General features: G+C 46.3%; 1 protein-coding gene across 1 annotated transcript in view; it reads right to left on the bottom strand.

Moving 5' to 3' along the window:
- Positions 1-1103: 1103 nt before the first annotated feature.
- The window catches only part of LOC121558794 (RNA-binding protein 26), a gene marked incomplete at its 5' end in the record, with an annotated part of 40322 nt that continues 30135 nt past the window's right edge, over positions 1104-11290 (bottom strand). Inside the window, 9 exon segments of the mRNA XM_045217574.1 lie at positions 1104-1154; positions 1942-2058; positions 3022-3108; positions 4159-4362; positions 4603-4707; positions 9843-9865; positions 9868-10009; positions 10487-10512; positions 10515-10560. Coding sequence (XP_045073509.1) covers positions 1104-1154; positions 1942-2058; positions 3022-3108; positions 4159-4362; positions 4603-4707; positions 9843-9865; positions 9868-10009; positions 10487-10512; positions 10515-10560 — 801 coding nt within the window.

Genomic DNA, 11290 nt, shown 5'->3' with positions numbered 1-11290 from the left:
TGTCCTCTGGTCCCAGGTCTAAGAGACAATATGTCCTGTTGATAAACAGAACTTACCGTTACGAGATACCCATACCAAGAGATAAACAGAACGTACCGTTACCGAGATACCATACCAAGAGATAAACAGAACTTACCGTTACCGAGATACCATACCAAGAGATAAACAGAACTTACCGTTACTGAGATACCATACCAAGAGATAAACAGAACTTACCGTTCACGAGACACCATACCAAGAGATACCATCTTACTGACACCGAGCCTCACCAAGTGTGGACATGGAAAATTGTTTTCATCTCTTTACCATTTTTTATGGAAAATGGAAAACCATATGGAAATTTGCTCTTTTTGTGAAAACGTTTATTTTTTAATGGTCTTTATTTTGTCAGCTTTTTTGTGGGGATGTTTTTTTTCCAGCTGGTTTTGTTTATTTCATCAATGCCATCACAGCTGCAGGATTCTCCAATGTTTTTTTTCTGTTTGTTTTTTTGCAGCTGATTGTTTTTGGGGGGGACCATTTCTAGTCTTTATTTTTTTTTTGACATTTCAAAAATAAATCCAAGGAAGAATCGAGAAGCAAAGCTGTCATACAAATCATTAAAATCCAGACATAAAATATTTACACAAGAAGCAACCTTAATATCACACAGTCAACACATCATTTAGTAACTTCGCCCTTCTGCGGTTCTCACTTTTAAACATTGCACAGCGTTCAACACAATGCTCTTATGGCATCATTTGATCTGATCGGTCAATGCCATTTTTCTAAAGTCATCTGGTATCAGATCATTTCTACCCAATAAGCAAAAATAAACTGTACCATCTTAAATGTTATCAAACTATTTGTACAAATGAAAAGCAGGAAGAAAAAAAAAACAGTATTTCCATGAACCTCCAACAGTACTTTGTCTAGTGATCTATTGAATCAGTACAACAGAATGAATTAGCTGTTTGGGTTCTAACCATAGTGAAATGCACCTAGAAGTTTCAAAAACAGACAGCCAATCAGAAACTGCAAAGCAATAAAAGTTGCGTTAGCGTTCGTCCAATCAGGGCCGTCTTCATCTGCGCCAGAGGCGGGGCTCGTTGTCATCATCCTCCTCATCGCTGCGCCTGTAGCAACGCATCATCAATCAGCGACTCTTCCTGGAACTACAAAGGGACAAGACAGGGTGAGACAAACACTTTCATAATGAATGAAAAAGGTAGAAAGATATTCCCTGGCTATCCAAACTCATTGATCTGGCCAACGCTACGCCCACGGATGTTAGTTTCATTACATTTTAGTCATTTTAGCAGATGCTCTTATCCAGAGCGACTTACAGGAACAATTAGGGTTAAGTGCCTTGCTCAAGGAGCACGCCGGCAGATTTTTCACCTAGTCGGCTCAGGGATTTGAACCAGCAAACGCTCTTAACCTCTACGCTACCTGCCGCCCTCTTCCTCCTCAATGAGTCTGGATCTGAGTACCCCTTCAACGAATGCCAACATTCGGGACCGTCTGACCGTTCCAGAAACCGATGGGTTGGACCAGAGCCAGAACACACACGTTGGTAAAGCGATTTGACATGTTTTTATTGGCTTTGATACTCTGATCGGTTAGAGATGATCCAAATCCGCTGATGACTTAGGTCTTGAACAACTTCTCCCTGCGCGCCTCGTCACCACAAAAGGACTTGGACGACGGCAGTCTCAGACTAAAGTACGTAGTGAACGACAGAGCAGCAGAATCATTTAGTGAGGCATCAAGCTAATAGAGAAACAAACCACCTTACATTTCTGCCTCCCATTGTCTCATTTTTTCATTGGATGAGTGTGGCCTTTGAGAAAGCCTTACCTGTGAATCGCTGTGCCCAACACACTCATTCTCCAAACACTTCTACAACCATTAGCATTAACATCCATTGCTCCGTAACTGTCAAAACAACACCCCCTTCACCTCGTCACGATCTGCCTCCTGCTCGTCAGGCTCCTGGGAGGTCAGGGGAGACGGCAGGCTTGTGCCAGGACAGAGCGCAACTTCGCTGCTGTTCAGACGAACACCGTGCACCGCCGCCCTGCGGGACGGAGGAAAGGAAGGAGGATGGAGAGAGAGAGAGAGAGAGGGAACACAGCAGACAAGTAGGAGAGGAGAGGAAGGGAGAGAAAGAGTGAGGAAGACGTGAGGACAAGGTAAAGGATGACTGGGTTCAATGGTGTATCACTGGGTTCAATGGTGTATCACTGGGTTCAATGGTGTATCACTGGGTTCAATGTCCAGTGGTGTATCACTGGGTTCAATGGTGTATCACTGGGTTCAATGGTGTATCACTGGGTTCAATGGTGTATCACTGGGTTCAATGTCCAGTGGTGTATCACTGGGTTCAATGGTGTATCACTGGGTTCAATGGTGTATCACTGGGTTCAATGGTGTATCACTGGGTTCAATGTCCAGCGGTGTATCACTGGGTTCAATGTCCAGTGGTGTATCACTGGGTTCAATGTCCAGTGGTGTATCACTGGGTTCAATGTCCAGTGGTGTATCACTGGGTTCAATGTCCAGCGGTGTATCACTGGGTTCAATGGTGTATCACTGGGTTCAATGGTGTATCACTGGGTTCAATGGTGTATCACTGGGTTCAATGTCCAGCGGTGTATCACTGGGTTCAATGTCCAGTGGTGTATCACTGGGTTCAATGGTGTATCACTGGGTTCAATGGTGTATCACTGGGTTCAATGGTGTATCACTGGGTTCAATGGTGTATCACTGGGTTCAATGGTGTATCACTGGGTTCAATGTCCAGCGGGGTATCACTGGGTTCAATGGTGTATCACTGGGTTCAATGTCCAGTGGTGTATCACTGGGTTCAATGGTGTATCACTGGGTTCAATGTCCAGCGGTGTATCACTGGGTTCAATGGTGTATCACTGGGTTCAATGTCCAGTGGTGTATCACTGGGTTCAATGTCCAGCGGGGTATCACTGGGTTCAATGTCCAGCGGTGTATCATTAGGTTGAAAGACGGTGTTTAACCCTTTACCTGTTCAGCCTCTGGTCTGCTCCTGTAGGTGATAACAGCCAGAAAGGAAGTATCGTCTATCTGACAGTCCTCCAACTCTCCAAATTGCTGCAGAAAGGAGAACAACAAGATGAAAGATGGTCTCTTAGTCCAGGAGTCTGAACTCATTCATTCACCCAAGCAAACCGATAATCAGAGCACTACTGACAACCATTTGGTTTTCAACAATTTCAAGAAATTGAACAGCTATTTTCTCCAACAAACATTCCAAATGAAATTCATATAAACCAGACAGGGCTCATTAAAACTAGTTTAAACCAGACAGGGGCTCATTAAAACTAGTTTAAACCAGACAGGGGCTCATTAAAACTAGCTTAAACCAGACAGGGCTCATTAAAACTAGTTTAAACCAGACAGGGCTCATTAAAACTAGTTTAAACCAGACAGGGCTCATTAAAACTAGTTTAAACCAGACCGGGTTCATTAAAACTAGTTTAAACCAGACAGGGGTTCATTAAAACTAGTTTAAACCAGACAGGGGCTCATTAAAACTAGTTTAAACCAGACAGGGCTCATTAAAACTAGTTTAAACCAGACAGGGCTCATTAAAACTAGTTTAAACCAGACAGGGGCTCATTAAAACTAGTTTAAACCAGACAGGGGCTCATTAAAACTAGCTTAAACCAGACAGGGCTCATTAAAACTAGTTTAAACCAGACAGGGCTCATTAAAACTAGTTTAAACCAGACAGGGGCTCATTAAAACTAGTTTAAACCAGACCGGGTTCATTAAAACTAGTTTAAACCAGACAGGGGTTCATTAAAACTAGTTTAAACCAGACAGGGGCTCATTAAAACTAGTTTAAACCAGACAGGGGCTCATTAAAACTAGTTTAAACCAGACAGGGCTCATTAAAACTAGTTTAAACCAGACAGGGGTTCATTAAAACTAGTTTAAACCAGACAGGGGTTCATTAAAACTAGTTTAAACCAGACAGGGGTTCATTAAAACTAGTTTAAACCAGACAGGGGTTCATTAAAACTAGTTTAAACCAGACAGGGGTACATTAAAACTAGTTTAAACCAGACAGGGGTTCATTAAAACTAGTTTAAACCAGACAGGGTTCATTAAAAAACGAGTTGAAGAAGTCCAACTTACAGCGAAGTGTGGCAGCAGGTCCTGGAGGTCAGCGTCTGTAAAGCCAGAGATCTCCAGGGCTCTGGGTCTGTGGTCTACCGTGGAGTGGGCAGGGAGACCCCTACCCCGGCACCCCCTACCCCTACCCCTGCTCCTCAGGGACCCACGGCCTCTAGCATGGGCACCTCTGCCCCGCCCTGGAGCCAGGATCCCCCTCTTAGCTGCCTGGAGAGGAGAGGGGGGGGGGGACAGCCACAGGATGCTCAAATGTTACCTCAACACACACAATGCAAGCTATAAGATGCAACAGAGCCATGAAGAAGAAAACGCAGTGTGTGAGCACCCCCAAGTGGCTGAACAGAGACAGATATTAATTGGTACACATTGAACATTTAAGTGATTGAAGGTGAATGCTAGTTCATCAGATAGATGTAACTGTCTATCTGATCTTCAGTTGAACGCTACCTCTAACTGTAGTTGTGTGTATCTGATCTTCAGTTGAACAGCATCTTCTCCTGACTGGATCTTCTTATATAGGTCCAGTTCTGTGTCCAGCAACTCCTTCTGAGCCTACAGACAGACAGACAGACAGACAGACAGACAGACAGACAGACAGACAGAGAGAGAGAGAGACAGAGAGACAGACAGACAGACAGAGAGACAGAGAGACAGGAGAAAACATTTCACACTCCTCTTTCCTCCAAACTGCTTGGCATATTTTCTGTTAGCTTGTTACGTTTACGTCATTTAGCAGGACGCGCTTATCCAGAGACTTCCAGAAGTGAGCGCATACATTTTTGTACTGGTTCCCCCGTGGGAATCGAACCCACAACCCTGGCGTTGCAACCGCCATGCTCTACCAATTGAGCCACACACGTGGCGTGTGTGTGTGTGTGTGTGTGTGTGTGTGTGTGTAGGGTTCATACAGAACCAGGCTAATAATGACTAGCCATCTTTTAAATGAACATGCCCTTTGTGTTCTTACATTTATTTGAATAGATTTACTGCAACAGCAAAGAAAAAGAGACCAAATGGATTCACTGCAGATTTCAAACTGCCATGTGTTGTTCTCTGCTAAATCCCCTAGAAGGCAGAACTAAATGAACCAATACTTGATACCAAAAGAGACGCCACGTTAAACAAAAGGGGAGAACTGATTTTTTTTTTTTTTTTTTTTTTTTTGCTCTCAAAAATCACTTAACAGAAAAACTACAACATTGGATGTTCTACGTCCACAACAACGCTTAAACCACATCAGGACACAATTTTTTAGGGCTGGGAAAAATCTGAGAAATGTAGATTATTTAGAAGAAAAAAATAAATTAAAATTAAAATGATAAATGATTTAGAATCATGATCCAGAGTAGCCTACCCTGATGCAGTCTGTCTGTGGGGTAGATAGTCAGTCTCGCCATTTGTGATGTTGAAGAGTTATTGGAGGGGGGGGTCATGTTTTAAAAACGAGAAAGCCACCCAAAAAAACGACGTTCCCTTCGTAACGGAACGCTTTGTATGGAAAACCGAGTTGAAGCAAAAAGATTGGACGTTGTCCTGCTCATAAGAACAGCACATGGTTTAACTGCAACAAGCGCAACGGACTGGAGCAACAACATTAAATTTAAACGGCGGGAAACAAATCACTCATTAAAAACTGATCAGATAAGAAATGACGGAATAATTATATTGGAACTTCTAAAATGTGCTACCACAACTTCTAATGACTTTTAAAAAGGACCAAAAGAGTCTAGAGGAAATGTCCAGATTTTCAAGCTAGGTTATTCCATGATGACCGAATTGCGCAACGCAAATATTCAACCAAGACGTTGAACTTTTTAAATAGCTGGTTTGCCCTTCCCATTCTCGCCTTGGCATTTACTGGTAGAAACCAGACCTTGGAACATCTTCCCCTGCCACCACTTCGCTCCACGTAACAAGCAGCTGTTTGAGAGCTGCACCCTCTCTCTCTCTGCCTGACAGGTTATCTATAGGATATGTGTACAGCACCGTAAACAGCTGCACCCTCTCTCTCTCTGCCTGACAGGTTATCTATAGGATATGTGTACAGCACCGTAAACAGCTGCACCCTCTCTCTGCCTGACAGGTTATCTATAGGATATGTGTACAGCACCGTAAACAGCTGCACCCTCTCTCTGGCTGACAGGTTATCTATAGGATGTGTGTACAGCACCGTAAACAGCTGCACCCTCTCTCTGCCTGACAGGTTATCTATAGGATATGTGTGTACAGCACCGTAAACAGCTGCACCCTCTCTCTGCCTGACAGGTTATCTATAGGATATGTGTACAGCACCGTAAAACAGCTGCACCCTCTCTCTGCCTGACAGGTTATCTATAGGATATGTGTACAGCACCGTAAACAGCTGCACCCTCTCTCTGGCTGACAGGTTATCTATAGGATGTGTGTACAGCACCGTAAACAGCTGCACCCTCTCTCTGCCTGACAGGTTATCTATAGGATATGTGTGTACAGCACCGTAAACAGCTGCACCCTCTCTCTGCCTGACAGGTTATCTATAGGATATGTGTACAGCACCGTAAACAGCTGCACCCTCTCTCTGCCTGACAGGTTATCTATAGGATATGTGTGTACAGCACCAGTGAAACAGCTGCACCCTCTCTGCCTGACAGGTTATCTATAGGATATGTGTGTACAGCACCAGTAAACAGCTGCACCCTCTCTCTGCCTGACAGGTTATCTATAGGATATGTGTGTACAGCACCGTAAAACAGCTGCACCCTCTCTCTGCCTGACAGGTTATCTATAGGATATGTGTGTACAGCACCAGTAAACAGCTGCACCCTCTCTCTGCCTGACAGGTTATCTATAGGATATGTGTGTACAGCACCAGTAAACAGCTGCACCCTCTCTCTGCCTGACAGGTTATCTATAGGATGTGTGTACAGCACCGTAAAACAGCTGCACCCTCTCTCTGCCTGACAGGTTATCTATAGGATATGTGTGTACAGCACCGTAAACAGCTGCACCCTCTCTCTGCCTGACAGGTTATCTATAGGATATGTGTACAGCACCGTAAACAGCTGCACCCTCTCTCTCCCTGACAGGTTATCTATAGGATATGTGTGTACAGCACCGTAAACAGCTGCACCCTCTCTCTCTCTGCCTGACAGGTTCTCTATAGGATATGTGTACAGCACCGTAAACAGCTGCACCCTCTCTCTGCCTGACAGGTTATCTATAGGATGTGTGTACAGCACCGTAAACAGCTGCACCCTCTCTCTCTCTGCCTGACAGGTTCTCTATAGGATGTGTGTACAGCACCGTAAACAGCTGCACCCTCTCTCTGCCTGACAGGTTATCTATAGGATGTGTGTACAGCACCGTAAACAGCTGCACCCTCTCTCTCTCTGCCTGACAGGTTCTCTATAGGATATGTGTACAGCACCGTAAACAGCTGCACCCTCTCTCTGCCTGACAGGTTATCTATAGGATGTGTGTACAGCACCGTAAACAGCTGCACCCTCTCTCTCTCTCCCTGACAGGTTATCTATAGGATGTGTGTGTACAGCACCGTAAACAGCTGCACCCTCTCTCTGCCTGACAGGTTATCTATAGGATGTGTGTGCAGCACCGTAAAACAGCTGCACCCTCTCTCTGCCTGACAGGTTATCTATAGGATGTGTGTGCAGCACCGTAAACAGCTGCACCCTCTCTCTGCCTGACAGGTTATCTATAGGATGTGTGTGCAGCACCGTAAAACAGCTGCACCCTCTCTCTGCCTGACAGGTTATATATAGGATGTGTGTGTTCAGCACCGTAAACAGCTGCACCCTCTCTCTGCCTGACAGGTTATCTATAGGATGTGTACAGCACCGTAAAACAGCTGCACCCTCTCTCTGCCTGACAGGTTATCTATAGGATGTGTGTGTACAGCACCGTAAAACAGCTGCACCCTCTCTCTGCCTGACAGGTTATCTATAGGATATGTGTACAGCACCGTAAAACAGCTGCACCCTCTCTCTGCCTGACAGGTTATCTATAGGATATGTGTGTACAGCACCGTAAAACAGCTGCACCCTCTCTCTGCCTGACAGGTTATCTATAGGATATGTGTGTACAGCACCAGTAAACAGCTGCACCCTCTCTCTGCCTGACAGGTTATCTATAGGATATGTGTGTACAGCACCAGTAAACAGCTGCACCCTCTCTCTGCCTGACAGGTTATCTATAGGATATGTGTGTACAGCACCGTAAAACAGCTGCACCCTCTCTCTGCCTGACAGGTTATCTATAGGATATGTGTGTACAGCACCAGTAAACAGCTGCACCCTCTCTCTGCCTGACAGGTTATCTATAGGATATGTGTGTACAGCACCAGTAAACAGCTGCACCCTCTCTCTGCCTGACAGGTTATCTATAGGATGTGTGTACAGCACCGTAAAACAGCTGCACCCTCTCTCTGCCTGACAGGTTATCTATAGGATATGTGTGTACAGCACCGTAAACAGCTGCACCCTCTCTCTGCCTGACAGGTTATCTATAGGATATGTGTACAGCACCGTAAACAGCTGCACCCTCTCTCTCCCTGACAGGTTATCTATAGGATATGTGTGTACAGCACCGTAAACAGCTGCACCCTCTCTCTCTCTGCCTGACAGGTTCTCTATAGGATATGTGTACAGCACCGTAAACAGCTGCACCCTCTCTCTGCCTGACAGGTTATCTATAGGATGTGTGTACAGCACCGCAAACAGCTGCACCCTCTCTCTCTCTGCCTGACAGGTTATCTATAGGATGTGTGTACAGCACCGTAAACAGCTGCACCCTCTCTCTGCCTGACAGGTTATCTATAGGATGTGTGTACAGCACCGTAAACAGCTGCACCCTCTCTCTCTCTGCCTGACAGGTTCTCTATAGGATATGTGTACAGCACCGTAAACAGCTGCACCCTCTCTCTGCCTGACAGGTTATCTATAGGATGTGTGTACAGCACCGTAAACAGCTGCACCCTCTCTCTGCCTGACAGGTTATCTATAGGATATGTGTACAGCACCGTAAACAGCTGCACCCTCTCTCTGCCTGACAGGTTATCTATAGGATGTGTGTACAGCACCGTAAACAGCTGCACCCTCTCTCTGCCTGACAGGTTATCTATAGGATATGTGTACAGCACCGTAAACAGCTGCACCCTCTCTCTGCCTGACAGGTTATCTATAGGATGTGTGTACAGCACTCGTAAACAGCTGCACCCTCTCTCTGCCTGACAGGTTATCTATAGGATGTGTACAGCACCGTAAAACAGCTGCACCCTCTCTCTGCCTGACAGGTTATCTATAGGATGTGTGCAGCACACGTGTGATAAATAAATCGACATAACGAACAGCTTCAGGAATCAATCAGTTTTTTAAATCAATTATATTGCCTAGGTTTATTAATCAATTATATAGCCCACATTAAAAATAGCATTATTACAATATTTATTTTGTACACTGGCCCAAGTGGGCCACTGATGGGGATGATGGGACTGGACCGGACGGTGTCCAAAACCTCTCCTGTATGTCGAGCCCTGACACACTCAAGACAGGGGCTTCCCCCCACCCCTCCCCTCCCACCCCCCCACCCCCCTGCCATTGCTGCCTCTTCAGAAAGCTGGTTTAGTTTTTTGGCTAAATGACACGTTACCGTTTGAATAAGTCACGACGATCGGGTTATAGTGGTGAGCGTACCTGAGTCTTGCTCTTGGGTGGCCCCGTAGTGCTGAAGGGTTAGAGATCCCTTTGATCTCCTGCTGTAGTTTGGTAATACTCTTGGTGAGGGTCCCCAGCGTTGTCATAATCACTGCCTTGTCCTCTGGCTTCATGGCCTTGTTCTTCTCCAGCTTACAGATCAACAGCTGGAACATGGAGAGTAGACAGAACGGTGACACCAGCAACCTTTTCAGGGGCCAGGGGGGATACATTTTCAGGATTACTTCTCATGCCACCTCATCTCCTCTCCTCAGACCTTCTCCTCCAATGGGTTTGGAGAAGGAAAGGAGATAGGAATCGAGGAGTTGGGAATCAAGGAGTTGGGAATCAAGGAGATGGGAATCGAGGAGATGGGAATCGAGGAGATGGGAATCGAGGACAGATGATTTGAGCCATGGTGAGGAAAAACCATAGAGATAGATGGAGGACTCATCTTTATATCTGTGCCATTCCCAGTGTCTGTGCCAGCGTGGGCAGGGCTACAACCCATAGGAATCCACAACCCGTTGACTACTTTAAAATGGCAGAAGCACGGTGGAAGCCCTTCACGGCGCTGCCCACACTTAAACAGACTTTTGGCCACTAGAAACCTCTATCATTCTCTATGGGGAAAATAAACTCACCTTCTGAGTCTCGATGTGCTTCTCAGGATTTCCTGCTTCTTTTTCCTCATTTCCTGTTGGAGCCGCAGGGCTTCCTGTCAGGGGAATCATGGGAAATATTAAAGTGATAATTCACCTCATCCACAACCATGGTAAAGTGCTTTGAGCGTCTGGAAAAGTGTTACATAAAGCCAACTGTTATGTTCAGACTCTTTCCCCAGAAGCCTCCTTATAGGATTAGAGATGAAAGACCATGACCCCTCCACCCTAACCCTCATTTCCCCCTTCACCTCCATCTTGTCCTCCTTAGTCCCACCCTCTCCTCCATCTTGTCCTCCTTAGTCCCACCCTCTCCTCCTCCATCCATCCCACCCTCTCCTCCTCCATCCATCCCACCCTCTCCTCCTCCATCCAACCCACCCTCTCCTCCATCCATCCCACCCTCTCCTCAACCTCCATCCCACCCTCTCCTCCTCCTCCATCCCACCCTCTCCTCCTCCATCCATCCCACCCTCTCCTCCTCCATCCATCCCACCCTCTCCTCCTCCATCCATCCCACCCTCTCCTCAACCTCCATCCCACCCTCTCCTCCTCCATCCATCACACCCTCTCCTCCTCCATCCATCACACCCTCTCCTCCTCCATCCCACCCTCTCCTCCTCCATCCATCCCACCCTCTCCTCCTCCATCCATCCCACCCTCTCCTCCTCCATCCCACCCTCTCCTCCTCCTCCATCCCACCCTCTCCTCCTCCTCCATCCCACCCTCTCCTCCTCCATCCATCCCACCCTCTCCTCCTCCATCCATCCCACCCTCTCCTCCTCC

Source organism: Coregonus clupeaformis, unplaced genomic scaffold, assembly GCF_020615455.1.
Source record: "Coregonus clupeaformis isolate EN_2021a unplaced genomic scaffold, ASM2061545v1 scaf1127, whole genome shotgun sequence".
NCBI classification, from domain to species: Eukaryota; Metazoa; Chordata; class Actinopteri; order Salmoniformes; family Salmonidae; genus Coregonus; species Coregonus clupeaformis.
Note: the sequence above shows the minus strand (reverse complement) of the source record. Positions and strands in the feature narration are given on the sequence as shown.